The sequence below is a fragment of the Struthio camelus genome, chromosome 13 (assembly GCF_040807025.1).
Source record: "Struthio camelus isolate bStrCam1 chromosome 13, bStrCam1.hap1, whole genome shotgun sequence".
Lineage (NCBI taxonomy): Eukaryota > Metazoa > Chordata > Aves > Struthioniformes > Struthionidae > Struthio > Struthio camelus.
In genome coordinates this window covers 11288085-11309256 of record NC_090954.1, presented here as the reverse complement: position 1 = coordinate 11309256, position 21172 = coordinate 11288085, and the positions used below count along the sequence as shown (strand labels likewise).

Below are 21172 nucleotides of genomic sequence, written 5' to 3'. Positions count from 1 at the left end.
CGTGCCGCATCTCCCCAGCCAGGGTCGCTGGGGCTTTGGGGCTGGGTTCCCCCTCCCCAGGCAGCTTGAGCCCTCCTGGGCGGGGGGGAGGTGTCACAGCAAGGCCATGGCCCCCAAATATCTCAGCTGTTAACATAGATATCTGCTGATGTTACTACTGCTCCTTTTTGCCTCAGTGGGCACTACAGCTTTGTTCTTTGTATGGCTCCCTGGAAAACGAAGATCTCAACGACAGACAGGCTGCTGCAAGTGTGACTGCCTGCCAGTGTGCCCAGCAGCAGCAATGTTGCTTTAGGTGTTGCACATCGCTGCTCAGACCAGGCTCCAGAGTGAAATCTGTGCTGACTGATACTTGGTGAGAGCCCATCTCCTCTTCTGCCTCGACTACTTCTCTGCTTTTTCAGGAAGTTCTTTCTTTCTTAAAAATAATTGAGGAAAGCTATTCTTCTGGTTAAAGCTGGGTTGGAGACTTGTGTCTGTTGCTCAACAGTGCATGAAGGGCTGATTCATCCTCACAGGGCTGCCTCCTTTTTCAAGTAAACCAGTGCTTAGTGTTGCACAGAGCAAAAAGTGAGAGTCATGGCTAAAGGAGGAGCTATGCAGGAAATGCTCTAGGCCACAGGTGCTACCTATTTATAAACTAAAACCCACCAAATAAATACAGCATAAGACATTAGAGCTGTTTGGTATTTAAAGGAGCATAAAGGCAGGGCAAACTTTCAACCAACATTTTGCAGAATGCCCAAGCAGTGAGAAGAATTTAAAACTAATTTTCCAAAGTAGCTGTTTTAGAGGTCTCGAAATGAGACTTTCTACACTGAGGACTTGTCAGGGTGTGTGTGAGCTTGAGGAAGAAGCCACAGAAAGAAACTGATGTATTTTGCAGAGGAAAATACACTTAGTCATAGATTGCCGAAAGTGCGTTGTGAATATTCTGCACACTGAAATACTGATCCTGTAGGCTCCAAGGACGTCCCGTGAGGGGCTGAGCACCAACAGTTCCTCCAGATTTAAATGCAGCTGGACAGAAATTAGTACATTGCACAACTGAGCTGTTACCAGGAACAGATATTTCCAGCTTTAATAAAAATTGAATGAAATGTATTTTGAAATATGAATACCCAAGTCTTTCCATACTGTCTTCTTTGCCATGGCAGCTACGAGGTTGCTCCTTCCCTCAGATGGCATGGAGCGTTTTGTAGCTGACAGACAGAACACACAGTGAAAACAATTAAAAAAAAAGTGTGTGGTTTTCCTTTTCCAACTGAGCAGCTATTCTGGTACTTCCTTTTCTTCCAAAAAGGAAGAGAAAATCCGAATTGAATAATAAATGCAATAGCAACTTTCTCTGTGGTTCGATAAGTGGATTCTGGAAATAATATTTCCATTTAAGCCAGTATGAGTTCTGTTTTTTGGAATAAGCTGATAAAGATTTTAATTAGAATTGTAGCTTTTATTTGCTTTGTTAGAATGATGTGAGTAATACTTCGATCATCCACTCACATTTAGCTGCTGAGCAGATAGTTTAGGGAGCAGCTAACATTTTGCAAACTATTCAATGTCCCAGTGATGAAAAAGGCAAGCATGAATGCATCCCTTAGCGTATTGTATAAATGTTTTCCTCTGCGTGCATCTCAACTTCCAGGGCATTTTGGTTCCCTGCGCGTTCTGATCTCCAAAATGTGACAGAGCTGCAAAAAGAGTAAAAACCATGCTGTTAAACAACAGACAATAGAAACACAGAAGAGCAGATAGCTAAATCAACCAACTTACTGGAAAAAATGTAAAATATGCAAAAACACTTATTATTTAAATGCAACTAATAATGAATCATTTCTCCATTTATGAGACAGCCCACATGAAGTTTTCATGCCCCCTAATGCAATGAATTGGCCGTTATACTTATTTTTGTTTATTAACTAATGATGAGTAGCAGGATTCAATAATTTATTTTTGCAATGCTTCTTATTAACTTGAGATTAAAAAGAAAATCAAATTAAAGTATGTAGTGGAGTGAACAATCAGCATGTGTCCAGGAGGAATTACAGTTTCTTTCTGGGACCAGCGTTGTCCTGTCAGCTAAAGCAGAAACAAGGAAGAGAGTACTTACCTTGGAAAGTTATTCAGCTTCTTCATATTGTGCAAATAGTCTAAGGAAAGAAAGAAAGAAAGAAAATGTTCTTTAAACCATCAGAAGTAACGAAAATATCAGGTTCATCAAGGGAAAAAAAATTAAGTGCTAGAAACTAAATAAGGGAACTATAAAGCACGTGTTTTGAATATAGGAAATCCCCCTTTTTTCCATGAGATCAAATTCATATAGTTTGGGCTGACCCAAAGTCTCTAACGGGAAAATCTCATGTGAAAAGTATTAGATACAGTTACATGAACCTAATGCACCGTCTCTCATCATTGGGAAGGACGGGGACAACATGGCAAGTGGGGAATGGGTAACATCCACGAGCAAAAGAGTGAGGCTGGGGAGGAGGGCTTGTATCTCCTCACCAGCTCCTGGCTCAGCCACTTTCTATGAAGTCTGAGACCTAAAATGACTGGAACGTATTGGCACCGTGCAGATTGGTACCCAAGACGCCACGGTGGAGATCTGACCAAACTAGCACAGGGCACAGAGTGAGGCCGTGCAGAGACATTAGCTCGCTGCCCCAAGGCAGAAGACCTGCAGCAGCTGCCACAGCTGTGATGAGCAGACGTGCCCTACCCTACGCATCCTTGAATAATCTCCATTGAAAAGCACTTACGTCTACTGAGGAACACAGCCAAAATAAGGATGACAAGAAGCACCACACATATGCCAATCCCAACGTATATCCCATTTTCTGAATACTGTGAACTGTGAGCTGATACAGACACGTTCTGTCAAACATAAAACAGATGGGCATCAGCGGCACAAAGAGGAAAAAAAAAATCCCATGACCCAAAGGCCATTTGTGCATTTTGCAGTCCTGCAGTAAAAATATACTTCAGAGCAAGAGCCTAATTGGAGATATAAGACTTGTTTCAAAGAACCACATTGCTATCTATAGTTGTGCGAATCATGCTGTTAGATGTGTTGTTTCTTGGGCTTGTCAAAGAAGCCGAAGTTATGACAAAACCTATTCATTTAGAATTAATATTACTTGGTGAACAGTTTATTTACTTTTGTGAGAAAAAAATTGCCTAATGTCTCTTTTTTTTTTTCCTGTCAACTTCTTCAGTAGTTATTCAAGGCTTTTTCCTGATCACTGAACCTACCTTCTCCTCCTCACTTTAGTCTTTATTTAAGTAAAACTTCTTTCTGAAGCCAGTAGTTAAATAGCTAACTTCTCATTAGGCCTAGGAAGAAGTTGACACACAATATGCTCCCTGACTTATATTCTGCACATGCAACAATATGAATGCCCCAGCACATTGAGGTATTTAGTATCAGGCTTTCCTAAACGGTAGCTTGGCTGTCTTGTCTTCCTGAGAAAAGTCAGGTGATGCTACTGCCTGGCAACCTAAAAGATGTGCTGGAGGATTCAGCTCCGCAGGGTAGACACAAGCTGTTCTTCTCACCACACTGCATGGGGGGTGCAGGTGGATCCCCATGCTATCGGACAATCAAATTTCAACTGCTCCCCGGATCCTGTCATACCTGCAAGTCTGTGGTTAGATCTGAGCAGTCCGAAGTGAAATTGGTGCTTGAACAGGGATCATAGGCCTGAAAGGCAATATAGATGTTGCTAAAAATTTTTCTAAATTAATAAGAAGGAAGTAATTTATGCATGCAAAGCAAATTGTTCCCCCGCCTTTAGTAATGAACACATAAGCGCTAAATGTGCAGACTCCGAAAAAATTTTCTTTTGCAATCAAAACAAAGCACTACAAGTGAACTGTAGAGATGACCCAGAACCTCCCATATCTGACCACTTAATCTAGGTATGTTATATAATAACAGAGATGCTTACAGTCTGAGGAGCTTCTGAACCAGAAACTGATGACCATGTTGTGACGGTAAAGGATGAGTCACTGGCAAACCCAGGAGCTGAGCAAAGGCAAGACAAACCAGCACATCACTTGCACAGAGAACTATTCTGCCATGACAGAGAGGAATGTATACTGCTCACCTTGGGCCACCTAACTAAAGTATCTAAATAAGGAGTTTTGACCCGTTATATAACCAAAGAGGTTGGTGCCTTCAGAGGGCAGTGCAAAACTCCTAAAAGGGGACCCTCTGCTGCCCTTTTCAGTGCTTTGAATACCTTCCAGGAAACTCTCAATTCACTACACTGTCTGCATACAGGACCTGGAATGATGGAGTTCCCAAGATGAGCAACTGCTTTCAGAGCCAAGAAGAGGCAGCAAATGCCTGAAGAAAATTTACTTCATCTGATGAGCACATTAACATTAGCTCAGGGCCTTGAAAGAATAAGTGGTGTGAAGTCACAGAAAGCAAGTAATATTGCATTGTGCAAGCAAACCTCAAATTACCCCCAAACAGCTACATAATAAACAGGTTGACCAAAACGTGGTACATCTGCAAAGGGACCACCATATTTAAAAGTGCTAGAATAGAAACAGTCTGAGAAAGTTTTCACTTCTTCTTTCAAAAAGGAAATGTAACTGTTGTAACATTTCAGAGCTCCTTAATTGGAAATCTCTGAGATTGAGGGAGAATGCAAACAGCATTCCTAATTTTTACTTCAAAATAAAAATCCTGAGAATAAGTTATCATTAGACCATGAATTATCTTTTGCGCGCTGGAAATTTAAGTTGGCTTTTTCAAACTGAAAAAGATATACCTGAGTGGGTATATGACAGAGGTCTATAAACTCATAAGCAGAATGGAGAAATTAAATGAGGAATAGCTGTTTGCTGTCTCTTCCAGTACAATGAAGAGCATTGCATGAGACTATTAAATATGCACACACATCGTGGATTCAGGGAACCGCTGAGGCATAAGGGTAGGACATAGCAGGGTAGGATAATACTCTGAGGATGTATCACAACATTTCTATGCTGTTCCTATGATCCTCTTTAATCATCTGCTGTTGATCGCTCCTGGAGATAGGACCCCGAATTAAATGCACCTTTGTACCAGTCCAATAAGAACTAGTTCAATAAAACTGTTCCATGCTATGTTAAATAGACTGTCAAATAAGTTGATTAAATAGTGAGCACACTGAGCCCCTAAAAATTCACTGCTCATGGGATGCATTTTTAGATAATAAGGTGAGATTTTATATCACATAAAGAAAAGAACATATCAAAAAACAACCACATGAAGAAAATAACACTTGCAGCGCAAACAAAATGACTGCTCAAGCCTAACGCCAAAGATTAATATCTGGGAGCAAAACACCTTCTGGGCATACATGCTCGTTCTGCTGGATTCACTACGTCATTTCAGGTAGAATTTACAGGCCAAGTTCTGATCTCGGGTCCTATGGTAATGTTAAACAAATTTTAGCCAGCACTTTCTATCATCTATCATTTATTTTCCTTCCTAAGATCTTCATGGCAACATAGTTTATATATGCTACTGAGATTAATACTCAAGTATTAAAAGTTACCTGAGGTCTGTTCAGAGGTGTAAGTGTGAGGACTTGGAGTAGTGATCCTAGCTGATGTTAAAAAATAAAACAAAACCAACATACAATATAGTTAACCTTAATATGCATGCATGCAGAGAAAAAGATAAATAGTTTCTATAATAAAAATATCTTAGCACTAATTACACAATCACATCGGTTACCGGCTTGATCTACACATTATTCTGTCTACAAGCACAGAAACACTAAATTCAAAGGGGGAATTGGTACAAATTTTGTCTGTATCAGGTATCTCTCTGTGTCCCTGAGCTTTACTCTGGAATTCAATAGAATTCAAAAGATCAAGTGCTGTCTTCTGTGAAAATGGTGCAAGTATATAGTGCTTCACTGATGAGTAAAGCACCCTACGCTGCCCTTGCTTTTGGTTTCTACACAGAGTACTTCTAAGAATGCTAAGCACTGCTGTGTGCCATGAAACGAAGGAGTATGCTCTTTGTTAAATTACTGTTAAATTAGTGACTGTCCTGGGATCACAACAATGTCCAAGGCAGCTTAATTTAAACAGCATCACCAGCAGCTCTGCCAGGTCCTAAAGATCAATACTGTGGACGATCACAGAAATCATTCCACCACAGCTGTGAAATCCAGACTCAACAGCAGATTTGCCCACAGCAGTATTCCCATAACAGAGCACGTTTGCACTCACCTTTCTCAATCACAACCCTGTAATTGGTTAACTGATCATTGAACAGCCCTGGGATCTCCACACGGCAGCAGTACGTCCCGCTGTCTGCTTCCTCTGCGTTTGCTATCGTGAGGGACACGTCCCCCTCTGACAGTTTCCCTTTCAGACTGTACCTCTTGGAGGACTGCTGTGTCACCTTCCACCCATCTGTCCAGATAATGGTCTGCAAACATTTTGAAGAAGGGCAGGCGTCACGACCCCAGCACATTGTTGTGATATCGGTTCTCTTCTTAACACGGTAAGAGCAGGGCAGAGTGATATCCTGACCAACCACTCCTTTCAGGACTGATCCTGACACTGTGGGGCCTGTGGACAAAAAGACAAGGGCAGTTGCTGAGCAGAGCGTGCACAGGAGGAAGCTTCCAGACCTTGCCTTGCATATCCCAGTACATCCCATTCTATGAAAACCACTAAGCGGGGTGGTTCTGGTCAGGTTCTCCACAAACAGATGTGAAGCCTAACAGGATCGAAGCATGGTGAAGGATAATGTTCCAGCCAGTACTTTTGTTCAAATCGTGTCTCTAACAGGAGACAGAAGAAACACATGCTTTCTGCAGCTTCTGCAGGTAGGCAGAAAAGTGGAGGGAGAACAGAGTTTGGATCTGCACAGATTCTTCTGGGGAGATTCTCCTAGCACTTCTCTGTGCAGCCTTAATAAAACCAGAACCCAGGAGAATTTGGAAACTAGGTAGAGAGGGCAATATCTGTCATTCTACCAGTTGTTTTTTCCAGGGAAAGCAGTACTGAACTCACTTCTGAGGGAGGGAGGTATTTTGGAATGACATAATACAAATGGGAGAACCAAAGTGAGATAATGCTGTGTAAAATCACCACAGTTTATGATATAATTTGTTGCATGAAATTCACTAAAATAGAAGGTGCTGAATTGCTCCTGTACCACTTACACAGAAAAGGCACTTGCTGTGATCAGCTTTGTGGCTTTTCCTTAGCTCTGTCCAGTCTGTTAGCTCTTCATTTCTTTGCTAATTTCCATTGAACCAGTCCACACATGGGGGAACAGTAAGACATTGCCTTTCATTAAAAGCATTGTGGAAACCCTTCCCTTTCAATTAAAAGTCACTGAATGGCAGGTTTCTTCAGAATGATCACTGCTGAAACTGTTTCTGTTTTGTTTCCCTGATGACAGATTTGGCTGGTTCCTATTTGAAGAGATTTTTTGGAGCTTTTCCAATAAAATTCTTATTTTTTTGTTAACTTACTTGCTTCCCTCGTTCTTATGAAGTTTCTAACTTGCTAAGCTCCTATTAGAGGCCATTTAATGGTAATGAATCTTTTCAGGTTCACAGAAGGCTAAGTCTCAGACCGGTAAATCAAAACACCTAGCAACCAGTAGCACATTCATTATAGTGAAATTGTTACTTCTGCTGTATTTAAACCACTCTGGTCAATATTCCCTTGAGGAAAGTTATAATAAAAGCTAGGTTAAGTCTGCCAGCCAAAATCATTTGTGCTTTGGTGATCCAATGGTCAAAGCCACCCTGTTGCTGCCTTCCTCTAACAGGCTCTACGGTGGGGTTTCTGAGGTACCCGTTCTCTCTGCTTGTACTTCAAAAAAAACTGTTTGCCATACACAATCCTTATCACATTCAGTAACATGGGATCAAACGCCTAAATATTTCAATCTGTCTGCGTTAATATTTCAGGGATAAAGTCTCTGCAGCAGCTACAGAAGCTGGAAATATTTTAGTGACAAATTTTCTCCATTAAAAGTCATCATCTATAATTAGGGAGTTCCCCAGGGTAGGTCAGCCAGCATGTGCTCATGGATCCCAAGCATGGTATAGCTTGATTGCAGTTGCGACTTGTAGAAAAGCTGTCCTTCCCAGCTCATCATTTCTTCCCAACCTAAGCTACTTGAGTTATAAATAAGTCTCATGCAGTGACTTTGCCACAGCAACATACTAGAAATTGATCTCTGAAAATAGACTATATTTAATATAAAAAATGCAAGCTGTATATGAATCTTATCAGAAAAAGCTTTATAGAGAACTAGAGGAAACAATATTTGTAATATTCCTTTTCTGTCTATTGAATATATCCTATCACCAAGTTTTTAACGTCTATCTGCCTGCACTAGTACTGCTCTATAACCTTTAACAATCGGAGAATGTCCTAGGAGAATGGCTGCTTCTTATAAAAAAAAAAAAGAGAAATCATTTGTCTGTCCCAGTAAAAAGTTTGTATCAGCTAAAACACACCAGAAGCCACTGGTAATTTAAGCTTTTCCTTAACTTCCTAAGTGTTCACCTTCCTAAGGCCTGTAGAAAAGAAATAACCTTGTTTCACATCCTTTCTAAAATGATTTAAAGATCTCTGCTAATCTCAGAACATCATTACCAAAAAAAAAGAAAGAGAAAAAATTTCTGCTTAGGATTACTTGCCAACAGGACTGACAGACAGCCTCACAGGCATTTTTCAAAACCATCATACCCACAATTATGGTTTTACTCTAAAAAAAATGAGACAAGATCATCAGAAGACTATTGAGCTGCTGTGATGAGGTTCTGTGTATAATGCAAAACTGAAATTTCTCTAGCAAATTGTGGCATGTGACAGTCACTTACCTCAGTAACATAAAATCTATCTCAGTAACTATTAGAAACATAGATGCGTGAGATAGTTACCTCCATCGGCTTCAGGCTATTCTTTCATGCCCATTTAGTTACCTGTAAACAAGATCAGGAGAAGCCAGTTCAGGGAGAAACGAGAAGACATGGTGGCTGAAGACGAAGACGAACACTTTGTTCGTCCTTTGGGCACCCACATTTATAGAAACTTGTTTCCTTCATATACTTCTGTTTTCACTTCCTCAGTATTAGCGCGTCAGCTATGCTAGCTACAGCTGAGAATGCCCTTTAACATCAGGATTGCCCTTCCTGTGGTTAGTCTGTTAGTCTCTTACAGCACAGTGAAGTGCTATTGCTGTCACTGCATGCAGCTAAACTCTTGCTGACTGTGGTTTGACTAAAAGGCTAAAATATTAAATACTACTTCAGAAGCCTTTTCTATTCTTGCAGATCTGCTTGATTGCAGAGAGCGAAACTGTTGTCCGTAACACCGAGCGCTCTTTTCCCTTAGCTGTTAGCTCTGTTCAGCTGTGATTGCTACTAACACCTTACAGCAGCATAGATAAGAGTTACAAAAAGAAAGCAAGCAAGACACTAGTACCAACTTCTACAGGACAGAGAATGCTATCAATAATCCACCGCCCCATATCACTCCCCAACCTGTTTTTTGCCACAGTACAGAAAATGAGGAGGAGAAACCCCATAGGATATTTAACACATTGTAGTAAATGAAAAGAGCTTGGAGAAATAATGAATTCATAGAAAAATATTATTCAAGCATTTAATCACAAATTTCTGGTTCTAATGCTTATAAGTACCTCGTACTTTAAGCAAATGTTCTCGTTCTAGGTTGTAATTTGGTAATGTAAGAAAGCTGTCTAGAGTTTCAGTCTGTCATCATTTGACACTGTGTCTACTCCGTATGCATCTGAGCTTTTACAGTACGAAGTAAAATGTATAATATAGAAATCACTTTAAAAGCCATATGGAAGCCACACTGTCCAAGGCTCTAGGCTCACTTTAACAAATCTTAATTGAAATGCATTTATTTTGAGAATTAGTGTTCCATGGCCCCTCTCCCTGTCCCTGGATTACATAACTTTTCTTGAGCTTGACTTTTTTTTTCCGTTGTTAGGGCTAGGATTGTGGCTGTTATGTTAGATCTCCGTCCAGTGAATGTCCTTGCTGAAGCAACTGATCTACTTTAGATCCTTTTGTAGAGACTAAATTAGGTTATATATATATATATTTTTTACCAAAAATAGAAGCAGCAGAAATACTTCCAAAAACTAGAGTCAGAATCAGGAGTTATCTTGGACTGACTACCTTACATAAGAGCAGTCACCAAACTGCCAGTTTCTTTAAGTGAAAAGGAAGAAAAACCGGAGAAAACTAGCAAAGAGCCAGAAGAACAATGGCAACATAGTTGTGGGAGAGGGCGGAGAGAGAGGAAGAGACTTTTCTATGCAGTGGCTGGAAGCAGATTTAGGATTAAGAAAATGTTTCCTCTTTGTTCCTCTTGTTCTTGGGAAATTGTAGGACATCGTAGACAATCGCTATGGGCATAATTCTGATGTAATAATGATGGTATCCTGAAACTGCTCAACACAAATGGAAAAGTTAGGGCAACCTGGCTCTCACAGGTCGAAGACTCCCCAAGGCCAAGCTAGACCTGTGGTGCTGGCTGAAGACTTCCTCCTGGTGGTTCAGTGTGCGAACATCATTTACGTGTAGATTTCCAGCACAAGTTCCTCCTGCTAGTTATCCTGCAATAACATAAAGTGTGTATGGATCCAAATGAATTTCTCCTTTACATCTGTTATGTCTGAGCTTTGAAATAAATAAGTGGGATATCAGAATCAGGAACATCTTATCCCAGATCTCCACCTGAGCCAATACACTCACTTTACCCAGGTTGTTTTATTCATTCCAAAATCTGCACGAGTTTAGGCATCATCCACTAGGTAGGCTGTATCCCCAAGAGAGCCATCTTGACAAACAATTTACTGCGCGTAGTAAGAGAGAGAGAGAGATCTACAAGGCAACAGTCAGCCCACCTGTTTAGACTGCATCTCAGAATAGACTATGGAATACCTTGACATGATTTCTGAATTCATAGTTGCCTGTTTTCCCTGAGTTCCTATTTTGCACATGTGTTTGTGCATGAAATCAGCACTATTTGTATAGAAAGGCTGCTAACTTCAGGGCCTTTTTTTTGCAGCTCTTAAACTGAGTGGCTCTATATTTTTACTTAATTTAGATTATATAGCCAGACCATACTTTGTGAAATAAAAAACATTAAATATTAAAATAATTTTAAACATTGTCAGAAACGCTTTCTCTCTTGCATCACTTTAAAGCCATACCATGAAATGACTTTTTTTTTTCCGCAAACGATCAGAACTGCAAACTTTCCACTTTTGTCCACTGACGACACAACTGGCTTGTTTTCATTGAGAAATTTATGAAACTTCTCAACAAATAACCGTGGTCCTTTTTATGCTTGTTCAAATGGTGTGATGGAACCATTTTTGCCCTTTTTTTTTTTTTTAAAGAAAATTGATGTTCTTAAACCGTTCAGTTTTCTTGGGAGACCAGCTCACAAACACATACGGCTGGCATACAAAGATATAAGAAACATCGTATTTACAACAGTGAAATTGTTTCTTCTGAAAGTCATTAATAGTCAGATTTGCAAGTCAATAGTACCAGAGAACTAAACAGTATAAAAGCATTCAGGCAGCGTACTTTAGAAGTGACGTACTTTTGCTACAAATTTCATCTGTTTACACTTCCAACAAAATTTTGCTTAACATCTGATCATTTTTTTTTTTCCTTATTGAATTTCATAAGGAATATATAATTGGATACATATTTCATACAATCATGCATTAAAATTTCCAGGACAGAATCCTTCAAATGTTTTCATCATGTCCAATAAAAATTAGAAGTTGGTCAGATAAGGAAAGACATCATTATCAGCAGGTTAATTAGCACATTGGATTGGAGATTACATATTCGTAATCTCACTTTCCAGTCAATGCATCATATCATTTTACTGAAGTTGAAGGGCCTATTTCCCTATGCCAACAGGCATGTGTCACCTCTTGCCTTCACTGCAGTCTACTATTTTCGCAAAAGTAAAGTCATAACAGAAAAGGGAAAAACTATTATTGCTTTGATCTGACAAAAAAGGAAAAAGTTACAGTTTTGGCTGAAAAAAGCCCTAGAAACAAAAGATGATATTTCCTCCAACTTTATAAGTATTTGCTTCAAAGATAGACAAAAAATAGTCATCTTAAACAAAATCTAGGAAAAAATTATTAATGAAATTTTTTGGAAAGTGAAAGTAGTCTTAAGGTTTTTTTTAAGGGACATGACCTCCATTCCTCTCAAAATGTATTTCACAGAAGTTCATCAGCAGTTGCTGTCAAAACCCAGCGTGCAGAGTACTTTTAAAACTACGCTACCCAGACCTACGACTTTATTAAAAGGATAAAAATGAGACAAGATGAGCAGAAAACTATTAAGCACGTATGGCAGTCGTTTCTGAACGGCAAAGTTAAAACGTCTATGAGAAACTAGAGTTGCATGTTACACGACCACTCTTATCCAGGAGGCACTCAATCTCTTTCTTTGCAATCTTCCCCTTTAAAAGCTTTTGTAAAGTAGCTATCCAATTAATTCCACTCACTCACAACCGTTTTCTAGTTGCATATAAACCATATAATTTAGATCTCTCAGAGGCTGAAGAAAACAGTGATGGTTGAAGATAAGACAAGAGTGTTAACTTTGTGCACTTATTTCTACATTTCTGACAAACACGTTTCCACGTCTTTATTATCACTTAAGATGTCATATGCACTTAATACAGCACACGATCCTCTAGCTGCTAGCCAGAAGTGACTCTTCGAGTCATATACGCACACTTGCTACAGCTCATTTCACCTGTATCTGCATGGAACTCAGTCTCCACCACCCGATAGCTAACTGCTTTTGCCTGTCTATTTAGATAAATATACCCGATTTATCAGATAAGATAGAGGCACGGCTTACAAAACCATGGTGAAAAAGCAGAGTTCGTGCAAGTTCCCTCACCCCTGAAGTTTACTGCAGTTTTTTAGCTGCTGTACACAGAGTTTGGAAAACATATATACTACAATATTGCACACCAAAAAGAAAGATTTAAGATTTCCCTGACAGGATGGGCAGGTTAAGGAGACCACTTCCTCATTTCAAACTACAAAAGAGGACGTATATGTGGGCATTTTTGTAATCTCACGCTTGGTTATAACTTACATCTAAGAAAATTAAAATCTAATTATTTTTAACCCATTTCATTCCCAAAATTCCTGACAGCGTAAGCCTCTCTCACTCCCTCTTTCCATAGGAGATTGTGACACGCTACATCCCTAGTGAAGTAATTTTAGGTCCTTTTGTACAATTACATTTGCATAAAGTTAGATGAAGGGATTTGGCAGACTTGACACTGACTTTACTTTTAATATTGAAATATGTATTTTAGAAAAGATCCACTGAAAGTGTAAGCAACTAAAGCCTCTTTGAAATGGAAAAACCATCAACTGCAATTCCTCTGTCTGATCCCTTACTTGCTTCCACACTTCACGGCAAGTAACAAACAGAATATACCCAAAAAAGCAGCAAGTGACAAATTACATCAAAGTACACCAAAAAAAGGCTTTTAATCTGTTGCTTCCACTTCACATGATGCTTTTAACAACTATACATTTTGGTTCTTATGAATAAACACACAGATTACATAACATATTGAACATTTCCATCTGCTTAGTCTTTCATAATCCTTCCCATCACGCATAAAATCAATGCTTTGTTTGCTTGTACAACAGTAAATTAAAGTGTAACATATAGCCTTAGAATCCATTCTGCCCCTTGCTATGATGAGCTAATAAACAGTGTTTTCTTCATGTCATTTCATCAATAATGCTACACATCGCTGCATCTTTGTCTAAAACCTGATCTCTCTTGCAACCTGAACGTTCCCTCTGTTTTTCACTCTGTCCAACACAGTTGTTGCCATCATCAGTATCCATGGGTTCTGCTTTCACTCTCAATCCTCCCTCCGAGTGAGGCAGATCATCAGGCAGGGAGGCCAGGCAGTTCTGAATCATCTCTACAACTCGCTCTAAATGCTTCTGAAATCGCTCTGCTGTTTCCAAACGCTGACGTTTCTGCACCTCCATCATGACCCTCAGTGTCTCCCTAGCTTGGTGAGGACGATACTCGTTTATAAGATGATGGACGTGAACAAAAAGCAGTTTTAAGTCTTCCAGTTTCTCTTCTCGCTTTATGCTTCCTGGACTCCTTATCAAGATATCCAGCAGGTCCAAGAAGTTGACCAGGATAGACATATTAAGCTTCCTTAACTCCTTCTTGTGATCAAACTGCACAGGATGCAATCGCTCAATACCTTGGCTTTCCAAGGGTCGAATAATTAGATCGTCACACTGAAACTGATTACCAAACATCATGTAACTGTCTTTCACAGGTGGAGGTGGCTTTGGGGCCAGACCTTTACGGATGTTTTCATCTGTATATTCTTTTATATATTGCATTGGTGGCGGAGGAAGAGCACTCACTTGCTGAGGTTCGCCCATTTTGCTAGACGAAAACACCTCGGGAACGCCCCAAGAAACACACGCTTAACGACCTGCACGGCAGACGGACACCAGAAACGCTGTAAAAGAGACGGCTGTGAGAAAAGCACCGGAGGAAGAGGCCCCTCGGAGGCGGAAGGCCCGGCAGCTCCCGGACACCACCCGTTAGCTCGCCCCCACGACACGCTCCCAGGCCGGAGACCCTCGGGGGGCCGCGCCAACGAGCCCCCGGCGGAGCCGAGCGCCTGCCCGGGGCCGGCCGCGCGGGGCAGGGATATCCGAGGAGGGCCGACAGGCCGCCGCTGAGGCCAGGGGAGCGGCGAGCGGCCTGGCGCGCTACGGCAGGGCCGGGCCCGGCCCACGGCTGCCGGGGGCGGGCAGCGCCCGCAGGAGACATCCGCGCTCACCTAACCGCCGTCGCCGCCGTCGCTCCCCTCAACGCCGCCGCCACCGCCTCCGGCACCCGCTTCCGGCGCGCTGCCCCCTCCCCTTCCCTCGTTAGGCTCGTCCCGCTCGCTGCGCCGCGCTCTGATTGGTCTTCCCACACGCCTGTCAGGAGCTTGCCCCACTCAGCGCGCTGGCTCCTTCGGGAGGCGGGGCCAGCGGCTACGCGGCGGAGGCGGGGCGGCCGGTGGCTGAGGGGGAGGGGGTGTGTCGTGGCGGGGCTCTGCGGTCGCCGCCCGCTCAGGCCCTGTGTAGCCGCTGCCGTGCCCGGGGCAGCGCCGTGCGCGGGCCCACGCGGAGCGCACGTCCCCAACGGTCCCGCAGCAGACGCCGCCCCTGGGGCGCTGTGGGGCCGAGGCGGTGAGGCCTGCCCCGAGGCGGGCGGCGGCCTGGCCTCCTCGGGCCCCCGAGCCCCCTCTGGAGGCGTCGCCGTGGCCGAGGGTAGCGTTCGGGGACAGGCGTTTGGTGGTGATCCTCATTCCCCTGCGGCTGAGAAACATCCTGGCGTAGGGATCCGCAAATATGATTACCCACGGAGTTGGGCAGCGCTCGTGTACTGTTTAATGCTGCCGCGCATTGGGACCGTGGGCGTTGGTCGTGAAATCCAGGGGGCACCTTGCAAAATGCTTTTATCTGCGTCGCTCCTGTAGCTGGATACGCTAAACCTCAGCGCATACAGACTCTAATGAACGCCGGGGCTCTGTCGTTGTCCTGTAGCTTCGTTTTTGTTTTAGGCCGAGCTGAAGATAGCGGTGTGGGTTTAAGCGTTCCACGTTGCGGAGCGTGGGTGGCTGGGTTTGCTGGCATCGCTTCGGCGGGCATCCCTGCCCGAAATGGCCACACGGGAGGATTTTTGACACTTAAGCCGTTTAGGTCCTATGTTGTCTCTTCCTCAGCAGAGGGCAGCAATAAGCTTTGTCTGGCAGGGACCCGTGGTGTACCTGTGCAGTACCGTTTACAGATTGACTTTGTGAAACCATCATTTTGCAAAGAAATTCTTTTGATTGAAAGGTAATTACCGTGGATCCTGTTAATTATTTGTAAACTAATGCGTAAAACTCCACAATAATTGAGTTTGTTTGACTAGAAAACCTGACAAATATTTACAGCTCACATTTTGCTCGCTAAATATTCCAGATGACACAACCCTTTATATTTGAGGCAGGACTGACAATGAATGCAACCCCAACTGCAAAATAAACTGACCTATTTTCGTTTGTAAGCAGGGTATATTTTGGGGAGGAAAGTAAGCTGACATTTGTTCTCAGGTGACTGAGTGACAAGCACAATAAAACAACATATTTGGTCACACAGCAAAGGAGGATGGCATTCAGTGAACTTGCTGAAGATGTCTGCCGTTGTGAAGTTTGATGGCCTTATTCTTTGGTGGTGCTGTACTTACCATGGTAATGTTATGTTATGTTGCTTAGGTTCTTATCTGATCATTACTTAGTTAAAGGTTTGTCCTGCTAACTCTTTTCTCTTTATTCACAGATTGGTGTCATCAATGTAATTATAGCTTCGTATTTATCCATATATACATATCCACTAACAGCTTGTGGCAGCAAGCTGTTAGTTTGTCTCAAACCACCTTGTGACATCATGCCCTGAAAGACAGAAAAGGGATAAAATGCACCGCCTCCAGCGGTACGTGAGAAAACCCATCAGGAGGTACTAACGCACCTTTGGTTTTATTGGACTTTCCAGACTGATTTCACATTCTTGTATATATATATATATATCCTATATCATGTTTTAAAGAATAGGCTCAAGGATTTATTTTCGTTGCATAGCTAGACCACAATTTATGCATGTTGTCCAAAGGAGGTTATCCTTGCCATTTGGCAATGACTTACAACTTTGATTTAGGGAAAACTGGTGGTAAATTGATTTGGGCACAATCTCTATTCTTAGAGTCTTTAGACTGCTAGATGATGCCAACATAAGTGATATTTTCACATTCTCTGCCTTGATACTAATAGTTCTACTTAAAAAGTGAGACAAAGGTCCTTACATTGAGGATTGTGTGGTGCCTGAAGATGTGAATTAATCTAGTGTTCTTTTCAGAAACACATCCATAATGAGTCTGAAATGTCACAAGCACTGAATAGTGTAAGTGCTGAATGGATTGTTCAGTCTCAGGAGATTGCGTACAGAAAGCTTTTATTCTTTGCAAATAAATATCTTAATGGGAAGCCATGTAGGCAACAACGCAGAAGAAACAGGACAGGATAAGGTGGTTTGGCTGTCCTGTTTTTTATTTTCAGCATTTCCTCACCACCACGCTATCTAGGGTAGCCATCCCTCTGACATGTAGGAGAGTTCAAGATAAATATTGTATACTTAAATTTTTTCGACAATCAAGATTTTAAAAATAAACAAATTAATAAAGAGGATTAAAAAGCTGCCACCAGTTCCCATTCTCCTGCCACAGTTACGGAACCCAGGGTCTCCACAGGTTGAAGGAGTGCTTCATCTTAGGCATGGAACTGGGACTCTGGTAGTCTGCCCTGCCACAGATTTGTTGTATGACACGGACCAGTCATTCACACTCTCCAGATTAAACCACAAGGTCTTAGGGGTCGGCAGGAAGATTTAAGAGACCTTTAGTCTTCATTTATATTCAGTCAGAATACTAGTGCTAATTCACTTCTTTCACTAGCTAGAGATACTGTCAGTTTAGAATCTAAACAGTTTGGAGTAGAAAATCCTGTACTATCAGCCAGGGGGATCCTAGATGGCTTATAATTTTTTCTACATGGTAGAGGTTTCTAAACACTACTTCAATACATACAAATAATCATTTTCAAGAAGGGAAAGTACTCCAGGGTGGAGATGCAGATCTTACAAATGCACATAAATATGGAACTGAGAATATGGCTTTCAGACACAGAGCAAGGGTGTGGTTCCTCACACCCTTGTGTGGGACCCTTGCGTATTAGCTACAACTGAGCTAATAAACAGTTTGCTGCTTTTGAAAGGGGAGGTCTCATTCCCTCACCTTCCTCCCCTACTCTTTCTTCCTGCCCTGACTCTCCTTTCCTCTCTCACTGCTCCTTCAGCCCCCCCACTTCTGGCGATGCAATTCTTTCTTCTCACCACTTTGTGCCAGTCCTGGCATTTATTCAAACTCTATAGAAAACATGACTATCATTTTTCTGGATTAGGTTTTCCACTCTTCTAGTGCAGAGTCAATTCACTGTGCGATCCAGTGAACATCAGTGTTGGCTTTTAAGTAAGTGATGAGACCACAAGGGTAGAAGCAGAAACGGCAGAGGTAGGGGAGATGATGACAGGAATGGCTCTCCTTTCTGTGGCAGCAAGCTGTTAGTTTGTCTCAAACCACCTTGTGACATCATACCGTGAAAGACAGAAAAGGGATAAAATGCACCGCCTCCAGTGGTACATGAGAAAACCCATCAGGAGGTACTAACGCACCTTTGGTTTTATTGGACTTTCCAGACTGATTTCACATTCTTGTAATAAAAGCTGAGCTTGATGCTCTACTGCCTGGTATTGTGAACTGTGCAGCAAAGCTGTAAAGTAGTTCAAAAAGTAGGAGACAGTGGGCAAGCAAGCACTTGTTTTTCACACGATGTCTGTGATCTTCTTGAGTCATTTTCCCAGTCTGTATGTAGTGGCCAAAACATAGCAGATAAAATGTCAACTAATGAAGGAAGAAAAAAGGGTTTCAGTCTCATTCTTAGTAGCAAGATGGCTGATTCGCAGAAGGCACATGGACGACCCTTTCCAACATATGGGGAACTGCTAACATTTCTTTCTACAATGATTCCAAATGAAAAATGAAGAAGGATGGTGGGTGCTGTCATGCATAGCATTCTACAATATGCTTTCTGCCATGTTTCAGCTCTTTTCTGAAATGTGCATGCTCTACGGTGTCCAGTACAAGCTCACAACTGATACTGCAACTATCTCCAGAATACAGAATTGCTGTAGCATCTCCAAACTGTAGGAATGAACCTGGAAACCCCTCCAGCAGGTACGGAATCAGTACAGTGACACTAGCTGCCTCAAAGACCTAAGATCTTTTTTTTTTTTGCATTAGTTAAATTGATTCAGTTATTCTTCATAACTAATTTTAGGCACATTGGTGTGTTTCATTAGCAGGCATTTCTGCTCTTTGTTAATTCAGCAACTATGTGTACAGTACGTGCCATCAGAGTGTGTTAAGTTATCTTACCAGAATTCTGAAGCCAAGTATTGTACAAGAACAGAAAATGCATAATACATAATACATACCGCACCTTCATGCCCTGTCTTAGAAGAGCTCTGCTCTTTTTTGTATATGAACATATTTCTTCCATTTGGATTTCTACTGCAGTCTAAATATTAAATAAAAGTCAGGGTTTTTTTTTCCCAAGTAGTCTGAAAAATAACCCCAAAATGAAACCCAGTTCAAGTCTCTTGTTTAAGTGTTGCGTCTTGCAGCCTAGTTAAGAAATGGGCTCAGGAATTTCCTTTTTTGGTGATTGTTACAGGTTTTGTTGCAGGATATATCAGGGAGGAGGAGAAGAGAAAGGCGGGGAGTCTGTTAGGGTTGAAGAGGACTTAAGCAAGCTTGTTGCCATCTGCTGTGGTTAATTCCCATCTCCCAGTCTCCTGCTGTGGCTTTAGGAATTAATGAATTTGCAGTGCAATTATTTCTGGCTCCTCAGACTAAAATATCAGCTGTACTCTATTGGTGTGCTGACTAATACAAGAGAGAAGTTTAATGTTCCTCTCATGTAAGGATGGGGACACACCATTCTTCAGTTCACATGAGAGCTGAAGTGCTTTTTGCTATACAGCCTGTTATCACAGGTAGCTAAACAGATTCAAATCTCAGCACAGAATGTGGATAGTATTCAGCCATGAAACAGCTGTTTCACTACTCACTAATAAATTGATACAGTTTACATATTGGTAGAATCATATCAGCACTCTCTCCTGTACTCGTATTCTTAATGTTTTTGGAAGTAACACCCCTACCCAGTTATTAAATCAGACATTAATGTTGGACCTTAACATGGTCACAAGTCTGTGGTAGCTACCTACTCTAACTTGTAAATGAAAACGGTTCCAAAAATTTGTCTGCATGGACTGAAGATGAAGAAATGCTCGTTATCCAGCAGCCATTAGCAACCAGGGTAGCTGCAAACAAGTCGTATTGCCAGAATAAACTGTAGGATTTGCAGCACTGCAGTTTTGCCAGCAGTGTAAATAATGTCTTTGTCTTCAGAAGGAAGCAACCATGATGGCAGGCGCTAATAAACGGAGCTGGAGCAAATCCCCGGTTTGGGTCCAAACATACAAAATGGATTTTTCTTTCTGCTTTGTTGTCTAAGAGAGAACAGCTGAGCAGGGGATTATTTGTACCTATGTCACTGAAGAACCTGTTCTATCCCTGTGCAAGTTCACTGGTAGAAAACACATTCTCTGTGTTACTGCCAAGGTTGATGAGCCCTGGAGTGATTTGCTTCAGGCATTCAAATCACGGATAATTCACTATATCCTCCTAGGAGATGCCCAGAAGAAGACATCTACTTCCCCAAGGCCCCAAAACTGTTCAGAAGAGAATCTTGCTTCTGGTTTTACAAGAGCAACTCCCTTCGTCACCGGCAGCAGTGTGAGTACATTCAAAGGTAGTCATAAGACCTAGGGGGAAGCTGGATGCCTTTGGCTCATGAAGACTGGGCTAATTGTTTCCTTTTTCTACAGCTTTCTGTCTTGTTCTTTGGGTGTACTGCAGACACATTAATTGCAATGATAATGAACTGCAAGAGAAGCAAGACATTTGAGTAACCTAAATAGAGTTTCTCAGACTCTTTTAAAAAGGCTAATTAGCAAAACGGATTTAGCAGTAGAAGCTTGGAAGTTGAATGATAATCATGATCTGTTTAAAAGAAGAGCTGGCACCTGGAGAGAAAATCTGGCCCAAATATTACACCTGGTAGAAGTCTACAGGTTGTTTTATGAGAGTGAAGATGTAGTAGCTGCCTTCCGGTCTGTTTTTTTTTTACAAAAACAAAAACTGTCTATATTTAACTTTATAAATTTCTCTGCCGCCTTCAGGACATAAGCCTTGGTATCAGAGCAGGATGCGCGGGTGGGGAGATTTCCACAGTCTGCAGTAATAAAAGTGTGAATTGCATAATCTAGTAAATCCCCTAAGAAAAATCCAGTCCCTAAAACAACACTTTTCAAAGCAGAAATGGAGCAGTTTGCGGG

At 41.7% G+C, this 21172-nt stretch overlaps 2 protein-coding genes across 2 annotated transcripts in view; both read right to left on the bottom strand.

The window, feature by feature from the left end:
* LOC104151109 (uncharacterized) overlaps nt 1-9121 on the bottom strand; it is a 28602-nt gene extending 19481 nt beyond the window's left edge. The window contains exons 1-8 of the mRNA XM_068960108.1: nt 8964-9121; nt 6238-6582; nt 5553-5603; nt 3948-4024; nt 3635-3700; nt 2760-2874; nt 2111-2150; nt 1600-1691 (exon numbers count right to left, since the gene is read on the bottom strand). Coding sequence (XP_068816209.1) covers nt 1600-1691; nt 2111-2150; nt 2760-2874; nt 3635-3700; nt 3948-4024; nt 5553-5603; nt 6238-6582; nt 8964-9063 — 886 coding nt within the window. The 5' untranslated portion in view covers nt 9064-9121. The remainder of the gene's footprint in view (nt 1-1599; nt 1692-2110; nt 2151-2759; nt 2875-3634; nt 3701-3947; nt 4025-5552; nt 5604-6237; nt 6583-8963) is intronic.
* A 4421-nt stretch (nt 9122-13542) lies between these two features.
* On the bottom strand, nt 13543-15020 carry MED7 (mediator complex subunit 7). The gene is made up of 2 exons (XM_068959526.1): nt 14908-15020; nt 13543-14580 (listed from the first exon to the last, which is right to left on the bottom strand). Exon 2 carries the CDS (start codon nt 14498-14500, stop codon nt 13808-13810), a length of 693 nt encoding a protein of 230 aa, XP_068815627.1. The 5' UTR covers nt 14501-14580; nt 14908-15020; the 3' UTR covers nt 13543-13807.
* Between the last annotated feature and the right edge of the window lie 6152 nt (nt 15021-21172).

Excerpts from the sequence above, each read along its gene's own strand:
- MED7 (XM_068959526.1), bottom strand. The coding sequence starts at position 14,500 with ATGGGCGAACCTCAGCAAGTGAGTGCTCTTCCTCCGCCACCAATGCAA.